The sequence below is a fragment of the Panthera leo genome, chromosome B2, assembly GCF_018350215.1.
Source record: "Panthera leo isolate Ple1 chromosome B2, P.leo_Ple1_pat1.1, whole genome shotgun sequence".
Classification (NCBI taxonomy): Eukaryota; Metazoa; Chordata; class Mammalia; order Carnivora; family Felidae; genus Panthera; species Panthera leo.
The window spans coordinates 121240857-121263409 of record NC_056683.1 but is presented as its reverse complement, the minus strand read 5'-3'; the positions used below and the strand labels follow the sequence as shown (position 1 = coordinate 121263409).

Below are 22553 nucleotides of genomic sequence, written 5' to 3'. Positions count from 1 at the left end.
TTAAATGGATATGTCACAACTGATTATTCTGCTGTTCATAAATATTTGGTTTGTTTACATTCTTGGACTATTATGAAGAAAGTTACTACAAACATTCTTGTACACAAGCACTAATTTTTGTTGAGTCTATACCTAGGAGGGGAATTTCTGCGTTATAGGGCACATATATGTTCGGTATTTAGTGATACTGCCAAACGCTTTTCAAAGTGGTTGTCCCAGTTTGCACGTGCTCTAGTTGTTCATGAGTTGCTCTATATCCTTGCCAAACCTACTACTAAGTTTAGTCATTCTGGTAGGGATATACTCATTATGATTTTATTTGCATTTGTTTTTGATGATTAATAGTGTTGGGGACTTTTCAAATGCTCAATGCCCATATGGTTATTCTTTTTTGTAAAGTGCCTATTTGGGACTTAACCATTTATAATTTTGGGGGAGGAGCAAATATTTTGAAGGGGTGTAGAGGTTTCTCTTCATGTTCTAGACATGAGTTCTCAGTGAGACACATGTGCTGTAAGTATTTCCTCCTAGACTGCAACTTGCCTTTTTCTTTCCTTTAAAATTTTTTTTAACAATTTATTTTTGAGAGAGAGAGAGACAGAGTGTGAGTGGGGTGGGGCAGAGAGAAATAGAGACATAGACTCTTAAGTAGGCTCCAGACTGAGCTGTTAGCACAGAGCCTGACACAGGGCTTGAACTCACGAACCACTAAGTCATACGCTTAACCAACTGAGCCACCTAGACACCCCCTGCCTTTTTATCTTCTTGATGTTGTCTTTTGACGAACAGAAATTCTTAATTTTAATAAAGTTCAATTTATGAATATTTTCTTCTGTGGTGAGTGTTTCTGTACCTTGAGAAACTTTGCCCATCTCATGGTCATATAGGTATTTTCCTATGTTGTTTTTTTTTTTCCTAGAATTGTGATCAAACTATTTATTGACAGGGCCATTCTCTCTCCTTGTGAGCTGCAGTGGTATCTTAGTTGTAAATTGGATGATCACATGTGTGAGCCTGTTTCCAGACTGTTGGTAGTGTTTCCGTGGTGTCTCTGTCTACCCTTGTACCAATATTACACTGTCTTCCTTACTGTTACCGTTCAAGCAAGTCTTAGTGAGAGTGCAAGTTCTTCAACTTGAGAAGGACATTCTTTGTTGAGATTGTCTTGATTATTCCAGAATCCCTGCAGTTCTGTTTAAATTACAGAATCTGATTGTGAATTTCCAGCAAAGAACTGCTAGGATCTAACTGGGATAATATTGAATATAAATTCATCTGGGGGGATTTGACATTTCTTCCAGTTAACATGACATGGTATATTTCTCCATTTAATGTGATTTCCTTTATTACTCTAGGCAATGTTTTCTGGTTTCAGGTTAGGCCTTATACATGTTTCCTTATATTTATCATAGGTATTGAGGATATTTTTATGCTCATGTAATTTACTTTTACTTTTTATTTTTCTACTTTGTTCTTATCACACACAGGTACAGTGTCTATGGCACTATTAACTTATTAATTTTAATAGTGTAATTATGTACCTTTTCCTTGAAATTTTTAAAATTATTATCTTTGATAGAATAAATATACATGGAATAATTAGAATTAAATTATCAAAAATTGTGCAAGACTAGTCACTGCAAAATGGCAAGCACTATTATTTTTTTAATTATTATATTTTCTTTTTTTGAGAGAGCAAGCAAGCAGGGGAGGGCTAGAGGGAGAGGGAGAGAGAGAATCTTTTTTTTTTTTTTAATATTTTTTAATGTTTTATTTATTTTTGAGAGAGAGAGAGTGTGAGTGGTAGAGGAGCAGAGAGAGAGGGAGACACAGAATCCTAAGCAGGCTCCAGGCTCTGAGCTGTCAGAACAGAGCCCAACACAGGGCTTGAACTCACAAACTGAGATCATTACCTGAGCTGAAGTCGGATGCTTAACCAACTGAGCCACCCAGGCACCCCTAGAGAGAAAATCTTAAGCAGGCTGAGTGCCCAGCGGAGCCTGACTCAGGGCTTGATACGGGGGAGGGGGGGGGGGTGGAGAGGAGTTCAACATGGGGCTCTATCTAACACCATGGATCATGACCTGAGCCGAAAATCAAGAGTCGGATGCTTAACTGATGGAGCCACCCAGGCACCCCTTAAGGGCAAACATTTGAGGGAAGTTAAAGATCTATGTAAATGGAGAGACATATGATGTGCATGTGTTGAAAGAGTACATATTTTTAGCGATGTTAAAATATCAATTGCCCCCAAATTGATCAGTAGATTCAGTAAAATATCAGCCAAACTCCCAGCAGGAATATTTGTAGTAACTGATCACCTCATTTAAAAATTCATGTAGGGGCACCTGGATGGCTTAGTTGGTTGAGTGTCTGACTTCGGCTCAGGTCATGATCTCACAGTTCATGGGTTCAAGCTCCACTTCGAGCTAGCTAATGTCAGCACAGAGCCAGCTCTGTCCTCCTCTCTCTCTGCCCCTTCCCTGCTTGCGCTCAAAAAATGAAAAAAATTCATATAGAAATGCCAAGGACCTAGACTAGCTAAGAAAACTGAAAGTAAGAAAGTTGGAGGATTAACACTACCTAATTTGAAGATTTATGAAGCTACAATTATCATGATAACATGGTATTGATGTCAAGCTAGATCAAAAGGATGGAGAATCCAAAAATAGATCACACATATATGGACAACTGAGTTTTGATAAAGACACAGATGAAATTCAGTGGAGAAAGGACCTTCTTTTCAACAATGGTGCTGGAACAAGTTAAAATATATATGTAAAAAATGAACTTTGATCCAAACCTTACGTCATACACAAAAATCAACTGAAAATGGTAAAAAGTATAATTGTAGAATGCCACACTGTTAACCTTATTTAAAAAATACGAGAAAAGTTTTGTGACTTTGGGTTAGGCAAAGATTTCTTAGATACAACATCCACAGTATAATCCATTAGTTAAAAAATTGATGAATTGAGCTTCATCAAACCTAAAAACTTCTGCTATTCAAAAGACTGTTAAGAGAATGAAAAGACCAGTTACAAACTGGGAGAAATATTTCCAAATTGTATCAGGTAAAGAAGTTCTATCCAGAACATAAAAACGACTCTCTAAAGTAACAAATAAAAAAACAAACACCTCATTAAAGGTAGATGAGAAGATTCAAACGGATCCTTCAGCAGAGAAGCTATAGAAATGTCAAATTAGCAGGGGCACCTGGGTGGCTCAGTCAGTTAAGTGTCCGACTTTGGCTCAGGTCATGATCTTGCGGTTTGTGGGCTCTGTGCTTATAGCTCAGAGCCTGGAGACTGCTTCAGATTTTGTGTCTCCCCTTCCCTCTGCCCCGCTTATGGTCTGTCTCTCTCTGTCTCTCAATAATAAATAAATGTTAAAAAAAAATTTTTTTTTAGAAATGTCAACTAAGTACATCTTTAGACCATAACAAGTGACCAGCAAGGATGTGGAGAAAATACAACTTCCCAGATGGTGGGAACATAAAATGTTACCACCACTTAGGAAAATGGTGGCAGTTTCTTAAAAAGCTAGAGAGAACCTGTCATATCATCCAGCCATTCCACTCCTAGGTATTTATTAATCTAGGAGAAATCAAAGTTTATGTCCATCCAAAGAGTTGTGCATGGATAATCATAGCGGCCCTATCTGTAGTAGCCAAAATTGAAAATGACCCAAATAGCTAACAATAGGTGAAGAGAAAAACAAATTGTGGTATGTCCATACAATGGAATCCCCCTCTGCAATAAAAAGGAACGAACTATTGATTAGAGCAGCTATACGGATGAATCTCAAAGTTATTATGCTGAGGGAATGAAGACCTATAAAAAATACATATTATATTATTTCCTTATATAACATTTTAGAAAATACAAACTAATCTATAGTGACAGAAAGGAGATCAGTTGCTGTCTGGGGCTAGGGTGAGGAAGCAGAGAGGGGCAGGGGAGGATTATAAGGTACTTGAAGAAACTTTTGAGAATCTAAGTATGTTCATTATCTTGTTTGGGTTAATGGTTTCACTGGTAAATACATTATGTCAAAACATGTCAGATTGTATACTTTAAACATGTGTAGTTTATTGTTGTCAAGAATTTTTCAATAAAGGTATTAAACTTTTCAGTAATATATTTATTCTATTTTCATTTATAACTTTCTTCTTAAATTTTTTAAAATGTGTATTTATTTTTGAGACAGAGAGAGAGAGAGAGAGAGAGAGAGAGAGAGAGAGAGAGAAACATGAGCAGGGGAGGAGCAGAGAAAGAGGGAGAGAGAATCCCAAGCAGGCTCCATGCTGCCAGTGCAGAGCCCGATGCAGAGTAGAACTCATCCACCTAAGCTGCAATCAAGAGTCGGACACTTAACTGTTGGAGCCACCCAGCCGCCCCAAGAAGCTTTAAAAAAATTATTTTATTTGAGTATAGTTGACACAATGTTACATTAATTTCAGGTTTACAACACAAGGACTCAACTTCTCTATACATTATGTTGTGCTCCCAACAGAGTGTAGCTACCATTTGTCACCATACAACACTATTAGAATATCACTGACTGTAGTCCCCATACTGTCTGTGCCTTTAATTCTGGTGACTTTTCATTCTCTAACTGGAAGCCTGTGTGTCCCACTCCCTTTCACCCATTTGCCCATCCTCCCTTCTTCCCCTCCGGCAACTCTCGGTTTGTTCTCTGGATTTACACATCTGATTCTGCTTTTTGTTTGTTTATTCATTTGTCCCCTCCCTATACCAGGAAGAGAAAGAATCCTTATCGTCAGAGACTGGAAATTGATGCTGAAATGGATCTGTACAAATTTACTGAAATAACCCTTGTCTGCCACTTGTTTTGCATCCCTTTGCCCCTACCCTACATTTCCTAGTTTCTTCCCCACAATTTACTACTCATAGCCCATACCCTTTTTTCTTAAAAATTCTTGACAAGTTGATTGTTTTTTTGTTTAAAAGGTATCGAAACTTCCTGCTCTGGTCACTTAAGATATTCACTCTCTCGTGAAGGCTCCCATGCACGTGTAAGAATTTAAAACGTGTATGCTTTTCTCCTATTAATTTGTCTTATGCCAGCGTAAGTGAGACCCAAGGATAGTAGAGAATTTTTCCTCCCTTACAGAACTTATTATTGAACACCTACTTTTTTTTACATCCATCACTTACTTTTCACAAAACAGAAGACATATCTTTTTATACCCATTTTACAGATGAATAAATTAAGCCCAAAGAAGTTAATGGAAAGTGGCAGAACTGGTCCTGAAATCCATGTTTGACTGATTCCAAAATTATGGTACTTTCCATCAAACCACAATACAAGAATCACAGGTAAAGAGTTTGGGGAGGGGGCACGTGGGTGGCTCAGTCGGTTAAGTGTCCAACTTTGGTTCAGGTCATGATCTCACAGTTTGTGAGTTCAAGCCCCACATCCGGCTCTCTGCTGACAGCTCTGAGCCTGGAGCCTGCTTCAGATTCTGTGTCTCCCTCTGTCTCTGCTCCTCCCCTGCTCGTGCTCTGTCTCTCTCTGTCAAAAATAAATACACATTAAAAAAAAAAAAAAAAAAAAAAAAAAGAGTTCTGGGGGCAGAGAATAAAATCCCTAACTCTTTCTGAGGAAGTCACTGATGACTTTGCTATTGAAGAAACCCTATTACTTGAGAGGTAGTCAAGGCTCTCAAGTATTTAGAATGTTAAGAGAGTGCATTATTGATGAACCAAAGGCAAATTATACACTATTCCTCAGGCAGAAGTAATGTTTTCTTCCCGATTGCTTCTGTAGTGCAATTTATAACTCATCTATTTCATATCTCAGTGAGTTACACTGAAGCTTGTAATTGACAATTACAGTGGACTAGAAGCTGCCATTTGTATTTTAATAATGCCTAATATTTTAAAGCACCTACTGAGATCTGTGTGAAATACTCTTAAAAAGATACTTTATTATTTACAACTCCGTGAGTTAGATACTATTAACTATCTCCATTTTAGAAGAAACAGACTGCAACATAAAAATTATCTACAAGTGTAAAATAAAGAAAACCCTTAAGCCATATAAAATTAGCAACTATTTTTGTGTATAATTTCATCTTGGAGCTACATTAAACATCAGTGATAGTTAAGAACAAACACTTGGCAGTTAGACACACTCAAATGCATGTGTAAATTATATTTCGAGCCACTTACAAATACGAATTGCACTGGTATTATTATCTTTTTATTATGTATAATAAAGTTGAGTAAGCTTTCAACTCATTTCTAGAATTTGATGTAAAGTAACACCATTTCAAAAACACAGGTTAAAACAAATGTAGTTTGTTCGGTACGATGTTAGTTTTTTTACATGGCCTTACTTTGTGTTCTTGGAGATGAGGATACCTAAAGCCAATGTTATGTCTAAAAAGCTATATTTAATACTCTTAGTATGCTGCACATGATTACGTGTTCAATGAATGCTTACAGAATTCTTCATGATGCTGATCATAATCCTCTGCATCGCTAAGGGCAGACAGCTGTTTACTAGAGATTAATGCAGGACGGAGCACATACGTGAAACAGTAAATAACACACGAAAGTATGGTGACCTCTTGTTCCAGGTTCTCAACTTAACCATATATATTCATTTCAACAGTCCTTTTTTCTGCCTTCTGAATCTTGAACTAATTCTTAAACCAAACATGTACAAGTTTGGGAGTGTCTATCATGTCCCTACCTGGGCCTCAAAGATGAAAGCTACACAAGCTTCCTGCTCTTATTGGGCACACAGTCAGCTTCATTAGCAGAAACCAGTTTGGGAAATAACCTGGAACGCTGGCGTAGGTCACGAACTCACGCTCCAAATTTTTGTTCCAAATCGACAAAAGGTAGGCGCTGGGATACCCGCCCCCTGAAGCCCCTGTCAGTCAACCTGTCTGTGGGCGGGGCACGCCCAAGAGCTTTTTTTTCGTGAGCATAACTGCGCATGCGCTCCGGGGAGGCGGGTGACCCTGAGAAGTTGCTGTCGCGCAGTGCGCGGCTTAAGACGTAGCGCGTGCGCAGGAGCTCAGCGCAGAGGCCTGCCGGAAACTAAGATGGCGTGTGTGTGTTGTCCAGGCCGCAGTTGGCGCCTTATCAGTATCTAAGCCGTGTGTTTTGTGAGGGGCTGTGGCAAAGGCCCGTTCTCCCGCCATGGCCCGGCATCGGAATGTTCGAGGCTATAACTACGATGAAGGTATGTGGCAGGGTCTTGCCGGGACGTCATTGTCGCCGTTCCAGCTGGGATTCCAGCCCGTTGGCATACACTTTGATCTGTGAGTTTCTCGTTAGTGGTGCCAGGGTGGAATTCACAGCAAGCTCAGTTGGAGAAAATAACAGTTCATCTGAATGCCAGCGAGTGGCGTTGTTTTATGTCGTGATTTCTGCCCTCTGGGATTGGTTTTATTTTAGGGCAGGAGAGGTGCTGCACGTCGTCCTATGGGGAGGACATTTGCGGAGGTTGGGATTCGGTGATGTTTGTGCACGTCACCTCTCCCTCCCATTGTTTCCTCCCAGGTCGGGTACACAGTTGCCTGCTTCTAGGTATTTTCTTCCGACCCCACTTTAAAAAATGCCCACGAAATGATGCTCGCTTGTAAAAGACGGATTGATTTCATGCTTACCTTCAATTGTTAGGCTGTAACTATTAGATATACATGGTGAATCTTCTGTGTTTGTTCATGCATACATTTTGTGTAGAACCTGGCTTGAGCTAATTGAACTTATGTTGTATGAGTTTCAAGTTAAATTGGAAACTTAGGAGACGATAAAAAAGATATTAAAACGGCCTAATTAATAAGTGGATCACATGATCTTGAGGTGTATACTCCGTTCTTGGTTGATAATGCTCAATATAAATGTTTTTTGGAATGGGAAAAAAAGCAACACTAGAAGCAAGGGGGCTCCGGAAAGTACTTACTGATTTTTAAAAATGAAATAAAAAAATGTGCATATGAATGTTCTCTAGGAGTTTAAAAGGAGTTAGCATTAGTTTAGGATAAGTGGATCATCTCCTTGTAGTCAACAGTTCTAGGCATCACCAAGCATCATACAAACTAAAATTATAAACAAATATGAAGGACTGCAAAAAAGGAGTTAAGACCTGTTGCTTTTTAAAGTGCTAATAGTCTAAGTGTGCTTAATATGTTAGTGGTTGTTATTGGCACTGTCAACAGATTATTCTAGAACATCAGTATGCCCTAACCATAGTGAAGGGTAGCTAACACCCTGTACTGCATTTGGAGATTCACCTCGCCAGCCTGGCACATGTTAGGTTCCTGGTGTTCACTTCAGATTGGAGGTCGTTTTAAGTGTATGCAGTGGATTTATTGCATGTGGATCGCTGCTACCTGAGAGATGACTTTAGGCCCGAGAGATAGTTTTGCAGTTATGACAGGAAAAGTATGGATAGGCCTAATTGCAATGTACTCATTTCTTCAATAAGTATGCATAATCTCTTCAGCCAACATTAATTGAGTGCCTATTCTTCATTAATTGGGTGCTTGGAGTACTGCTCCAAGCTTTGGGGAAAAATAGTAAGATGTTTGAGGGACTGTAGAGGGGGAAATACACAAGTAACCGATGATTCGAGTATGACATGCTACAAAAAGTACTCCCAAGATGCTGTGGGAGCTACTGCTTAAGTGAGAACACCTTATTCCCGAGTGGGTTGGAGGAGTTTAAAGCAGGATTTCTGTGTGAACGAAGGCTTCCTGGTTGAGAGGTGCGGGGCCTGTGGGAGTGAGTGCTAAATATCTTTTCACCTGGGCAATCCCAGGTCAGGTTGTTTTTTTTGGTCTTGTTTCTTTGGAACAATTGATGACGTCATAAACAAGCTGTTCCTGTAGCATGGGAGGTTCCTCCCCATTTCCTGCTTATAAAAGTTCTACTCATTTTAAGGGTCCAGTTTATTCCTCTTTTTTTCCCCCTAGTTAATGTTTCCTTTGTATTACTTTCAAATAATAATTTGAAAATTCTCAAAAGTAATATAACTTTATTAGAGTATGTGCTTTAAAACCTATTGGTTCCTCAATTTAACTCTCACTTTGTTCTTCTCTGTTGTTTGGATAGTACCTTACATGACTGCCTTTAGCTAATGCTCAATTAGCTACTAATTTTTAATTTTTTTTTTAACGTTTATTCATTTTTTGAGAGACAGAGACAGAGCATGAGTGGGGGAAGGGCAGAGAGAGAGAGGGAGACACAGAATCGGAAGCAGGCCCCAGGCTCCGAGCTATCAGCACAGAGCCCGGTGCCAGGCCCGAACCCACGATCTGTGAGATCATGACCTGAGCCTGAGCCGAAGTCAGACACTCAACTGACTGAGCCACCCAGGCACCCCTCAGTTAGCTACTAATTTAAAAGTGCCAGGAGGGCATAGTCCATTCTTTATTGTTCTGTTTACTCTGTTACATTTACTCCACTAGCTGGTAAAATGCTTTATGTGCAGTAAATATTACAAAATTTTGTCAAGGAAAAGAACCACTTTACAAAAATCCTAGGACAGAATTCTCTTCATCTTTATTTTTTTATTGGGAAACAGAGTGCTAGCGGGGGAGGGGGGGAGGGAGGGGGGCAGAGAGAGAGAGAGAAAGGGAGAGAATGAATGAATCCTAAGCAGGTTCCACCCTCATCTCACAACTGTGAGATCTCTTGACCTGAAGTGAAATCAAAAATCAAGAGTCGCAGGCTCAACCGACCCAGCCACCCAGGTGCCTCTCTCTTCATCCTTTTATATTGTGGCACTGTTGGGGCGCCTGGGTGGCTGGGTCGGTTGAGCATCCGACTTTGGCTCAGGTCATGATTTCGAAGTCCATGGGTTCGAGCCCCCACCCCATGTCGGGCTCTGTGCTGACAGCTCAGAGCCTGGAGCCTGCTTCAGATTCTGTGTCTCTCTCTCTCTGCCCCTCCCCCACTCATGCTCTGTCTCTCTCTCTCTCTCTCTCTCTCTCTGTCAAAAATAAATTAACTTTATTTATATTGTGGCACTGTTAGGGTCACTTTCAGTTGGAAAACTAACCTGGTAAAAAAGATTCTTGCCTTTAATGTCTAATTTTTTTTTTTTTTTTTTTTTTTTTTTTTTTTGTAAATGACTCATTTATAAGTTGCTACCTTAGGATTGTGATCTAATAATTTATTGACTGGTACATATTTTTATCCAATAGTTGTATGTGTCTAATTTTTCTTTGCCATAAACATTTGGTTTCAGCATTTGAACATGCTGTTCCTGATACATAAATACCCTGAGAAACTAGGTACCTATCCTTTGGAGTTAGTTTCAATACTACTTTCCTGGGGATCTTTCTCTAGCCACCGCACTTCCAGTTCTGTTTTTGTTGTTCACGTGTGTGTTCCCAAATCAGTCTGTATTTCTCATGTCTCAGACACTTGTCATATAATTTTTTAATTGCCTGTTTTTTGTGTTTGGTTCCTGTTAGAGTTTAGGTTCCTATAGATCTGGGAATGTGCCTGTCACTCACTGTCGCCCCTCAGATATCTTTATTAGTCCTTGGCATAGTCTATCATGTGAATAAATACCTTTATGTAAATATATTTATGTTTCTTGGAGGTTTTAGTTTTAAATTGTTTGATTCATTACTTTATAATAAAACAAGAATTAATTTAGTTCCAAACATGTGCTAGGTAGTTGGCTAAGACAAAGCCTTGCCCAGAAGGAGCTTGTAGTCTCATGGAATGACACAGATGTATAGTGCTTTGAAGACAGACAGTTGGAGGAGTGTGCTAGAGAGTACAAGTGGTAGGGGGCTTGCTGCTCTACGGGAATGGTCAGGGAAGGTAGTTGTCAGGGAAGATGTATGCAAATAGGTGACATTTGAGCTGGAACCTTAACTAGGAAAAAGAAGCAGCTTTAGGAAATCTGGGCAAAGTGCATATTCTGGTCACTAGGGAAAGAAGTCCAATTAGCGTGAACAGAGCACAAGGGAGTTTAGGATAAGATGGTTTTTATAGAAATTAGCTTGACGTGAAGAAAATCTGTTTTCATGGTCTGATTGTAAACCCTGTGCTAGTCGATTGTATGGGAAATAAATGCTTAGGTCATAGAGCGCACTTGGTGAAAAAAAATGAATGGATGGCTTATTTCAGGTTTTAACACCAGAGAGACAATTCAAATTTGTGGCCTGTGGTGTTATCATTTTTTGATTGCATAAAGTGAAAACTTGGAAAAGCTTTAATGAAACCCAATTAGCTTAAAAAAATGAAGAACTGTGTATGTCTTTTTAAAAAAAAAATTTTTTTTTAATGTTTATTTCTGAGACACAGAGAGACAGAGCATGAGTAGGGGAGGGGCAGAGAGAGAGGGAGACACAGAATCCAAAGCAGGCTCCAGGCTCTGAGCTGTCAGCACAGAGCCCGGCACGGGGCTCGAACTCACAAACCATGAGATCATGACCTGAGCTGAAGTTGGCCACTCAACCAGCTGAGCCACCCAGGCGCCCCAGAACTGTGTATGTCTTTATGCATAAAGTCAGTAAGTACCTACTTTGTGGATAAAATTTTTAGAATTTTTTTGGTAAAGCAGACATTCCAAGTTCCTGTAATTTTGAGGGATAGTTTAGTTTGGAGAAAGTTCTGATGCTTCCTTGTTAATAACTAAGAATATAAAAAGAACTTGTAAATAAATTTATCTTTTGTGTTTTTATTATAGATTTTGAAGATGATGATCTCTATGGCCAGTCTGTAGAGGATGATTATTGTATTTCGCCATCAACAGGTATTTGATTTCCATTATTTGGGGGTTTAAAAACGTTAAGTAAGTATCATTGTCATTCTAGGACTAGAGTGTTCCATAAGGCTATAATATTATGTAATGTTTAAATTGTATGTTAACTTTTAAAGGTGTGTAAAATCATTTCTTTACCTAAGAAAAGAATTTAAAGTATTGATTTCATCATTTAGCTTCCAACAACAATTTGAAGAAAACTTTGAAAAGTATGTTTTTTCCAACATTCTTTGTAACATGCAGTTAATCTAAATTGTACTGAAATGGTAGTTTAGTCAATAATGAAAACCTAAAACTTTTGAAAGCAGATAGCAATTAACTTTCTATACTCAGGGATCTCTTGAATATTAGAAACATTGAGGTGTTACACATAGACTACGTTTCATATAACTTCAGTTTACTGTTATATAGTTTGTTAAATAAACCAAATATATGTAGTTCAGACTTCTGATGGAGCCAAAGAGTCATGTAGAGTTCATTTTTCAGTAGGACTGGGCATCAGTTTGTATCTCCTGCCTACCTGCTGAAAGAGGTAGGCAAAGTGGCAAAGGCCACTGTATAAAGAAAACATGAAACATTCATATATTCTTTTCAGCAAATACATAATGTTCGACCAGACCTTTTCTCATAATTTCCCTAATAATATATTTGTCTTCAAATTTCATTCTGTTCTATAAACAGTTAGTTAAAATGCCCTGCTAAATTTTACTATGCTGTGAAAGGGTAAAATTAAATACAGTTAGGTACAACATAAGTATAATTCACAGCACTCATTCTCTACAAGTTTAAGGGCTCTATATTAAGGGCTTAATATAATTAACATTCTATCAAAATCCACTTTGTCTTTAATCCCATTTAGTCTCTGAAGCTGCCCTATAGACCTGTACCTGCTTCAATCTCACTTTCAGTCTCTGATGACCAAATATGTCCCTTCTGACTTTTTAGAATTCCTCTTCCCTATAAAGCAGAGATACTCCACAACTTGTCTTAGCACCTCTCCTTATTCCTCTGAAATGCATCTAGCTCTTGATTTCTGCTTTCCTCATTTAGCCTTACTACTAATCAGGGCCTTTCCAATCTTGCTCTAGTGTTACACACTTACCATTCAGGATCCTGTTAGGAGATAGAAATTGTACCAGTCATTTTGCCAGAGAGTATTTATTTATTTATTTATAATGTTTGTTTATTTTGGAGAGAGAGAGAGAGCACAAGCAAGGGAAGGGGAGAGAGAGAGAGAGACACAGAATCCAAAGCAGGCTCCAGGCTCTGAGTTGTCAGCACAGAGCCTGACGCGGGGCTGGAACCCACGGACCATGAGATCATGACCTGAGCCGAAGTCAGACACTTAACTGACTGAGCCACCCAGGCACCCCTGCCAGAGAGAATTTAATACCAAAAATTGTTAACTAGGTTTTAGAGAACAAAAAAGTGCAAAAAGGGCGAGCAAAGTGTCAGGGAGGTGGTAACTTCAGGAAACATTTACAGTTCTGAGTTCCTGGAGGAGCACGTGGGCGAGGTCAGACCCAACCTTTTAGAAGCTCCTGGAGGTGCTTCTAGCTGGAACTTAGACCTGTGACAGGAGGGTGCTGCTTTGCTTCTGAAGTTCAGAGGAGGGGCTGTGGAACGGAGACTCAGACCTCTGAGGAGGGGGACAGTGCATGGTTGGTACCGGTGCCTGCAAAAGGACCTTGTGAACCTGGGATTCAGCCTTTTCAACAGAGAGTTCTAGTCAGCAGGCTGGTCAGGGTGTCTGAGGGATGTGGGCAGGGGCACACTGAAGCTGGTTCTGGGAGTTTTGGGAAAACTGCTAACTGGTACTAACTGCTGTTACTGCAGCGTGCAGTGTTGCTGGGCTGATGGGGGATGGACAAGAAGCAGAAAGGAAAGGAGCACGTGTCTTCCTCTTCTGACCTTCCAGTCTCCCTCTAGCATCTCCCCATTGGCTGATCCTAAAAGGGAGCCAGCTGTCAAAGAAATGAACTTCCTAGAGACTGCAACCCCAGCGTCACAAAGCAGAGTAAAGAAGACTGGGTTACAAGCTCAGAGATGGCTTAATCCTCATGCCTTTAGAGCTCCGTTGCTGGGATTCAAGACCACATTTTGTAGGGATGAAGGATAAAAGAAATTTCATTTTTTTCAAGGTACCTCTGAGACACTTGCCATTTGCAGTGTTAAAAAAACTTCATGGGTTAACCCTTTGGGGTTCCTGCGATATACTGTCACAGTCGACTAGGTGATAAAGTGATATCTGGTAGCATTAACTTTATCACTCATGTTTTAAGTGCAGTGGAGAGCATGGCATGTTCATGAAACTGAGAAGATGATGTGGGTGATAATTAGATTGGAGTATTTTATTTTATTTGAGAGAGAGAGAGAGCAAGAGCGAGAATGCGCACTTGAGCAGGGGAGAGGGGCAGAGGGAGAGAGAGAGAGAGAGAGAGAGAATCTTAAGCAGGGGCTTGCTCCTGGGACCCTAAGATCGTGATCTAAGCTGAAATCAAGAGTCAGACACTCAACCAACTGAACCACCCAGGTGCCCCTAGATGGGAGTTTTAAAAAAAATCTCTTACATAGTAGAGACTGGATTGAAGGTAGTACATTAGGGGATGTACATAGATTAGCTTGGAGATGGGTTTATTAATCTAGAGGAGATGAGGATATTTGAGGACAGTGTTCTCAAAGTGTGGTCCAGGTACCATCAGCATCACTGGGGAATTTATTAGAAAAGTAATTCTTGGCCCTGTTCAGAGGGGGGCACAGCTGCTCTTTTATTTAATAAGCTCTCCATAGTCTGTTGATGTTTGCTTTGAGAATCAAAGTTTAGGACGAGGGTGGTAGCATTCGATTTGGAGATAGATTCAAGAGATACCTTACAGGAATTAAGGGCTACAGGATTTGGAAGTTGGTTGAATCTGGCTTGCACAGTGTGGAAACCTTTGTAGAGAGAGAGACTGCCGAAAGACGTCTTAATCTTGCAGGCTAACACATTCATTTATCTAGGCTTATCTGGATAACGTATTCTTAATCTCGTGTAAGGAACTGATGGCATACCACGTCAGGCATTCAGAGGGTGTTTTTTTTTGTGTGTTCGTGGCCTCGCTTTCTTGAGGTCAGAGTTTATCCCTTTGTCTCTCATAGGTCTTGACGGTGTGTCTTGTGTGTGGTTCATTTTCAGGATAGTTTTACTCCTCGAGTTACTTCTGTACTATACGCCAAGAAGTCAGTGACTTTATTGAAGTGGGAGGTACAATGAAATGGTTTTGAGTTTTTTCTGTGACAAACTGTGTTTTTAACAAATGCATGTGGTTTGGGGACTTTTAGTTTTTCAAAACATGTATGCAATAGTGATGTTAGATCAGAAACTTATTTTTCTTTTTTAGTGATATATTTTCCAAGTGATTTTCAATAAAAAATGAATAGTGTTAGAAGGATGCTCTGTTCTTAAAGAAGCAGCCAATGTCATTGAAGAGCTGATCATATTCACGGTCTTATGAATTCTGATAATTGAGTGATTTTTATCAATTAATAAGAATTTTTCTAAAATTCATCAGCACATGTACGTTTTTGAACTCTAGGTAGGCACCGTTGTCCTGATGGAAAGGGAATTTCTAAATGTTACAGCTTTTTTTCCTTTGGAAAGATTGACTTTGATATTGCGTGTTGAACATAGTCAAGGAATTGAGGATGGCAAAAAGAGCCTATATATACAACTTTATTTGAACAGTTGTGGGTTTTGTTTTGCCTACTGTAATTGGAAGTGTTAAAGGATAAACTGAGGCATATTGCAATTAGTAAGAATTTATTCGAACAAACACCAGTTTGAATCAGGCAGCTCCAAACTGGAAGTGGTTACAGCCCCCCCACCAGATTGGACTAAGGGACAGGGTTTTTATAGAGAAGATAGAAAACAAAGCAAGGAAATTATTTGATTGACAATAGCTTAAAGGTTGCATTATTTGAGAAAGCCTAGTTGGATTTTTGTGATTGGTGGTTCTTTTTAAAAATTTTTTTTAATGTTTATTTATTTTTGACAGACAGACAGACAGACAGACAGTGCAAGTGGGGGCAGGGCAGAGAGAGATGGAGACACAGAATCTGAAGCAGGCTCCGGGCTCTGAGCTGTCAGCACAGAGCCTGACTTGGGGTTCGAACCCACAGGTTGAGTTGTGATATCATGACCTGAGCCTAAGTCTGAAGCTTAATCAACTGAGCCATTGAGGTACCCCTGATTGGTTGTTCTTCTTAATCCTCAGGCTTAGGAGTTGACTCTGGCTTAGTTTTCCATTTGTTATCAAGGCATTGGAGCCACTCAGTCAAAAGGCCTCCAATGATTGCTTGAACAGTAGTATTCATTCCATTCCAACTCAGAATCTTTATTAAGCATCAATTAATGTATAAGAAAAACCCAATTCTAATAAATTTATGAATTAATTTGGTATAAGGAAGTATGTTAAATGTCCTCTTCAAATGTGCCAAAGTGGTATGGTGGGTGGAACATTAGTCCTGCCTGAAGGGTCTGGGAAGGCTTCTGGAAGGACTGGGACATTTGGGAGGAAGAATGGCATCTTAGAGGAAACAGTAGTGCTTGAGCAGTGGCCTCTATGTGAGGCTTATTTGAGAACACTCATTTGCAGCAGGAAAGAGGGCTGGGAACGGAAATAGGCAAATTCTGGAAGGCAGTTTTTAATTTTTGGTGTGTCGTGTCAGCTTATTGGAGGTTTTTGAATAAGGGGTAATATTTTTGGAAAGGAACTGGTGACCATATACAAAGTGGACTACAGGGGGATTTGTAGGCCAGTTTTTCCTAACTTTCCCTGATATCAGTCATCTGGGAATAATGTAAAAATACAGATTCCCTGGGGGTGCCTGGGTGGCTCAGTTGGTTAAGCGTCAGACTTGGGCTCAGGTCATGATCATACAGTTCACAAGTTCAGGCCCCGCTTTGGCTCTGTGCTGACAGCTTGGAGCCTGGAGCCTGCTTCTGATTCTGTCTCTCTCTCTCTCTCTCTCTCTCTGCCCTTTGCCCACTCGTACTTCGTCTCTGCCTTTCTCAAAAATACATAACACATTAAAAAAATACAGATTCCGGTCCCGTTTCCAGCATCACAGAATCAGAACCTCCAGAGGAGGAAGCTCAGGCAGTTGTATCATTAATGAGTGCCTCTTACATGATATTCAATTTAAGGTGTTTAGGGAATAATTTGAGGCAGTTTAGGAGTCAGGTTTTGAATTCTTTGAAATTTCATATATGTTTAAATGCCTTAAGTTTTAAAAGTAATTATGGGTGTTCCAATTTTTCAGAAAGCATTTCCATCAAAGTTTGTGATTTAAATTTAGAAAAGAATAGTATTTTGTATTTATCCTTTTCTCTCCTCTTTCTTTCTCTTTTTATTGTATTTCTTGCCTTTTGGGTTCTCACTTCAACTTCAGAGATTTGGACTGTTTCTTCCCCACTAGTAGCTATTTTCCCTGGGGACTTTTTCTACCTTCTTTCCCGCCCCAATTCCCAGCAAATCCAGCCAACAGCATTTCTAAAACAGTAGCCACAGTGTAGGTTTCTGAGTTGGATTTGTGTGTAGGTTGGGGATAAGAATCCATCTGCCTCCCCCCCCTCCCCCCGCCCCAGAAAAAAAATAGTTCCTCTGAGGTTGAGTAGCAGCCTGGATATTGACAACTTCCTTTTCCCTGTCAATATTTCCTGAGTGAAAATTGTTGAGGGAATGATCTGATTTTTTTCCTTACTTAATTTTTGATTTTCCTCAGGGTTTTCCTCACAGTTGAAAGATAAGAGAAGAAGTTAGGGAAAGTTTTTTTTTTTGTTTGTTACTTTTAGGCTAAACTGAGTAGTTTATTACAGCTAGGAAAATAATTTATAAATTACCAGGCACAAAGTGGTCCAGTTTACATTTCTTAGTACCCCATTTATTATTAATTAATTAATTAATTACTTTAATGTTTATTTTTGAGAGAGTCAGGGAGGGGCAGAGAGGAAGACAGAGGATCCCCAACAGTCTCCATGCTGTCAGTGCAGAGCCTGATGTGGGGCTTGAACTCATGGACTGTGAGGTCATGACCTGAGCCAAAACCAAGAGTTGTATGCTTAACCAACTGAGCCACTCAGGCATCCCACCCCATTTCATTATAATAGCAGTGCTCTATTCTCCTTGTACTAGAGGGAGATAAATAGGGGTATATATGCAACATAATATGTGTATTATTAAATAAAAAGATTTTTTTTAATGTTTATTTTTGAGAGAGAGAGAGAAAGAGAGACAGAGCATAAGTAGGGGAGGGTTAGAGAGAGAGGGAGACACAGAATCTGAAACAGGCTCCAGGTTCTGAGCTGTCAGCACAGAGCCTGACATGGGGCTCGAATCCAGGAACCATGAGATCATGACCCGAGGCAGTCAGACACAACGAACTGAGCCACCCAGGCACCCCCATAATATGTGTATATTTTTTTTTAATGTGTGTTTATTTTTGGCAGAGAGAGAGACAGACAGAGCATGAGTGGGGGAGGGGTATAGAGAGAGGGAGACACAGAATCTGAAGCAGGCTCCAGGCTCTGAGCTAATAGCTCAGATGTGGGGCTCGAACTCACGGAGTGTGAGGTTATGACCTGAGCGGAAGTCAGACGCTTAACCAACTGAGCCACCCAGGTGCCCCTAATATGTGTATTTTTTGAAAACCTTAGGGTCTTCAGAATTGTATACAAAAAATAACAGAACTGGGAAAGAATAGGATCGTGACAGATCACTCAGCCTGTAAAGTACTGCAAAAACAGTAATGAAAATGCTTGCACATTTGAAAAGCTACCTTAACTTCCTAATAAAGAAATATTCCAGTAACTATAAAACTTTAAATTTTTAAAAAAGGTAAAAGCTTAACAGAAATGTGAGAAAGAATTAAACTAACAAGTCATGTTGCAAAGGCAAAATGCTCACAGATCTTGGAGAGTCAAGAAGCAGTAGGCATGCACAAAATAAGTCACAGGTCCTCCAAACTGAGCCTAGAGGAAGAATGTGGCGCTCTCTGGCTTTATGGTACGGTCACAGTTACGGTGTAAGCTGTGGTAGACGTTACTTTGTACCTGCTGCTTTTAGGTGATGATGCAAAACATCGAAGTGGGGGCAAAATCTCATAACCAAAGCGACTTGAATGTTTTACCCTCATCGTTCTCCTGTTTACCATCTGGTGTGAGTAGGTTGTGTTAAGGAAACACGCAGTATGGCAGAATAGCCGCACTCTCTCTCTTACTTGTTCTCTTTGTCCCAGGTGTCTTCCACCTGCTCCTCAGTTTTTCTGATGTTCTTACCTCATTTTGTATAATCGCGCCAGTCTTCAGTGACTGTGCCTCTGTAGCACTCATCTGTACTACTCATTTGGCTTTTAAAATGCATCATTACGTTTTTTTCTTTGCTTTTACTACTAATCTCGAAGGCCATCGTTTATATAGTCTATGAATAGATAGCACTTATGCCACAGCTCTCTGAGTAGGGGTATTACACATAAGCCATAGCATTATCTAGTGTTTGTATGTGCATTATTTATATGCGTTGGTTATAGACTTTATGGTTAGTTTCTCTTTCTTTCATAGGTCATGCCTTCCTGAAAACACGCACAAAGGTTCAATGTGGGAACACTAAGCAGTAGACTTAAGTGTTATGTGCTCTTCCAGAAAGCTAAATACTATAAAATCCCTAGGAACACTTTGCGTGTAGAATACTGTATTTCTACCCTCTGTCTTTGTAACTTTCTATCTTTCTTAACTTATTCTCTAATTATATTTCTTCACAATTGAACACAAGCTGCAGGAATTGAGGTCAGTGGGCATCCAGCTGAGGTGGAAGAGTCAGCCCTGGGGGCGTTCATGATGATTTTTCTTCTTTGCTCACTTATGTTTGGTTGATGATACGCAGACATATATTGACACTTTCATACTTTGGCTTTCCTCCTTTTAATGAAATATACAATACCAGTTACACATTGAGGGATGACACTGAGTGCTATAGAATGGCACAGGCTGATGTCTGAAAGTCAGAGTTAGGTATGTGATGCTATTATGCAGTGTAGACAATGCGTGATTGAAAGGAGGTTTTCAAAAATTAAGGTCTATGATTTTGATCAACTGTTGGGTTCAGACAAAATTAGCGATTCTCAGAAAGTGAAAATTAAGTTTTTAGTATTTTCTTTTTTTTAATTTTTATTAAAAAATTTTTTTAATGTTTGTTTATTTTTGAGAGAGAGAGAGAGACACACACAGAGCATGAGTGGGGAGGGGCAGAGAGAGAGGGAGACACAGAATCCAAACCAGGCTCCAGGTTCTGAGCCATCAGCACAGAGCCTGACATGGGGCTTGAACCCACGAGCTGTGAGATCATGACCTGGCTGAAGTTGGATGCTTAACTGACTGAGCCACCCCTTTAGTATTTTCTTAATTGTACAAATAAGCAAGTTTGGTATGTGGTTTGAAATATTTGTTCCAAAGAAGAGAATATGGCAGGGAAGATGGGGTGGTAGGCAGGGATGAGGTGTTAGGAAAGGTAGTGTTTGAAAACCGTGGCGAGTCAGCTTGGTGAAGGTTTTGGAGATAAAAAGGAGGATGATTGTAGAGGCCAGTGAGTAGTTAGTAAGGACGTCTGAGCAGGATTTGGAGTATGGTGTGTTTTGTCCCTGTTTTGTTTTTAGCTATTACTACAGAATGTGGGTAAATAGCTGTAGGTGGTTGGTCAGCATCTTTTGTTTTTATTTTCACTTTAAAAAAAAAAGACTTACTGGAAAGTGGCTGTGCTACAGCATTCTTCCATCATTTTCTGTTCTAGCTGCTCAGTTTATTTACTCGCGACGTGACAAACCTTCACTTGTTGAGCCTGTAGAAGAATATGATTACGAAGATCTGAAAGAGTCCTCCAATTCTTTTTTGAACCATCAGCTAAGTGGAATTGATCAAGGTATAGTAAAAAGTAGTTTATCCGTGCTTCGTGTTTGAAAATGATTGGTAATCAGTATACCAGAATTTTTCAGTTTTCTTGTGATTGTTCATGATCGTGATGGTGGGAAGGAATGGTACAAATATATCTTGTCTCGTCAAGGGAAATTTACATTTTATTAAGTATATTTTATGAGGAATGTATGGTTAACTGTATGGCTGAAACATTGGTTGTGTGGCTATTTAACTGGAATTTTTGACTGAGATCTTTGTTTTATCTCTTCAGGAGAGAAACTTCAGTGATTTGTTTTCTTGTAGCAATATTTATTATTTCATAAGCTCTAATAGGGAAAGAGATATATTGTGGGTAAAAATATAATCATTATAAATAATTTTTGCCAAGGAAAGAGGAGAGTTGTACATCCTAATATAGTTTCAAATCCCTTTTTTTAGTTTTCAAGATTGAGTGTTCTTCCATGGCACCATTTAAGTACAGCCTTTTAATTATTTTCTGTTCTAGCTCGTCTTTATTCATGCCTTGATCACATGAGAGAGGCACTTGGAGATGCCGTGCCAGATGACATATTGGTCGAAGCAGTTCTGAAGAACAATTTTGATGTGCAGAAGGCCTTGTCACTGGTTCTGGAGCAAGATAAAATGCAGAATTTGAAGGTCAAGAGTGAGGGAGCAGCATCCACAGGGAAGACTGCAAAAGGTATGCTTTTCCTTGTTCTCCTTTAGTGGTTTTACAGCTAATGTTTTAAAAGAGGCACTGATTTGCTCAGGCTGTTAAGAAATATGGGCGGAACATTTTGCATGTTACAGTAATCCTGATTTTCATCAATTGATTTTCCACTTTGTGAATTTTTAAGCTGAGCGCTTTGTTTTCTTCCCTCTGTTACAGCTTGTTTTTTCATAATTTCCCTTTGTTTTGTAACTAGCAGGATATAGGGGAAATAAAATCAGACAAAAACAAGCCACTTGTTGCTTCTTGTCAGTAGCTTAGAGAGCTTTTTAATTATTGTTGTTTTTCTAACTCTAATGGGTCAGGAGGTGGAAATTAATAGCCAGACGATTAATTACAGAAATCCCTTTATTTTTATAGTATTTATAAATATGTTAGTTTTATTGAAATACCATAAGTATCATACTACTGTTTCATTTCAAAGCCAGATCTTTAATTTTAAATTTATAGAATTTGGGGTTAAGCTTGGAAATTGAATTGGCATAAGAAGGGAACTGAGGTACCTCTGTAATAATTGGTATGGTATCTGTCAGTACGACCATGGTGATTTATTAACTGGGCTGGTATTTCCTGTAACCTGAGGACTAGATTTTTTACCACATCAAAGTCGTATGCAATCTGTTACTATGAAACAAGGATGGGTTTTATTATCTATTTAAATTAAAAAAAAATTTTGATGTGGAGGCACTTGTAACTGACCCTATGAAAATGAGTCTTTAATATTTCATCTTTATTAATAGTTTATCCCAGAGATGACAGGATGTTATTTGTTTGCTTGTTTTTAACACATTAAAAATATAGGAGAAGATAAACCTAGTTCTTTTCATTGGTCTTTTAATTGTTTTGAATTTGAGATAACCATGACGATAATTTAAGTACATTAAAACCTCACATTATAAAATTTGTGAAAAGTAGAATATTGACTAACTTGATATTTACGTTTGTATATATTAGTGAACAAAGTATGAAGGTCACTGTAGATGGTTAAAGGAAGGTAAAATTCCTTTATTATTGTTTTTTTTAGAGTGTTCACTTATTAAATAATGATCAAATATTTGATCGCTTTATTCATGCTGTAATCATAAGAAACATTTAGTAATTAAATGCCTCATT

At 39.1% G+C, this 22553-nt stretch overlaps 1 protein-coding gene across 2 annotated transcripts in view; it reads left to right on the top strand.

The window, feature by feature from the left end:
* The first annotated feature begins 6853 nt into the window (after positions 1-6853).
* HBS1L (HBS1 like translational GTPase) overlaps positions 6854-22553 on the top strand; it is an 86569-nt gene continuing 70869 nt past the window's right edge. Inside the window, exons 1-4 of one of the 2 annotated variants that reach the window (XM_042939889.1) lie at positions 6854-7221; positions 11692-11757; positions 20589-20717; positions 21216-21410. In XM_042939889.1, the coding sequence (XP_042795823.1) occupies positions 7179-7221; positions 11692-11757; positions 20589-20717; positions 21216-21410 (433 nt within the window). In that variant the 5' untranslated portion in view covers positions 6854-7178. The remainder of the gene's footprint in view (positions 7222-11691; positions 11758-20588; positions 20718-21215; positions 21411-22553) is intronic. The other variant, XM_042939888.1, reaches the window with a different exon arrangement.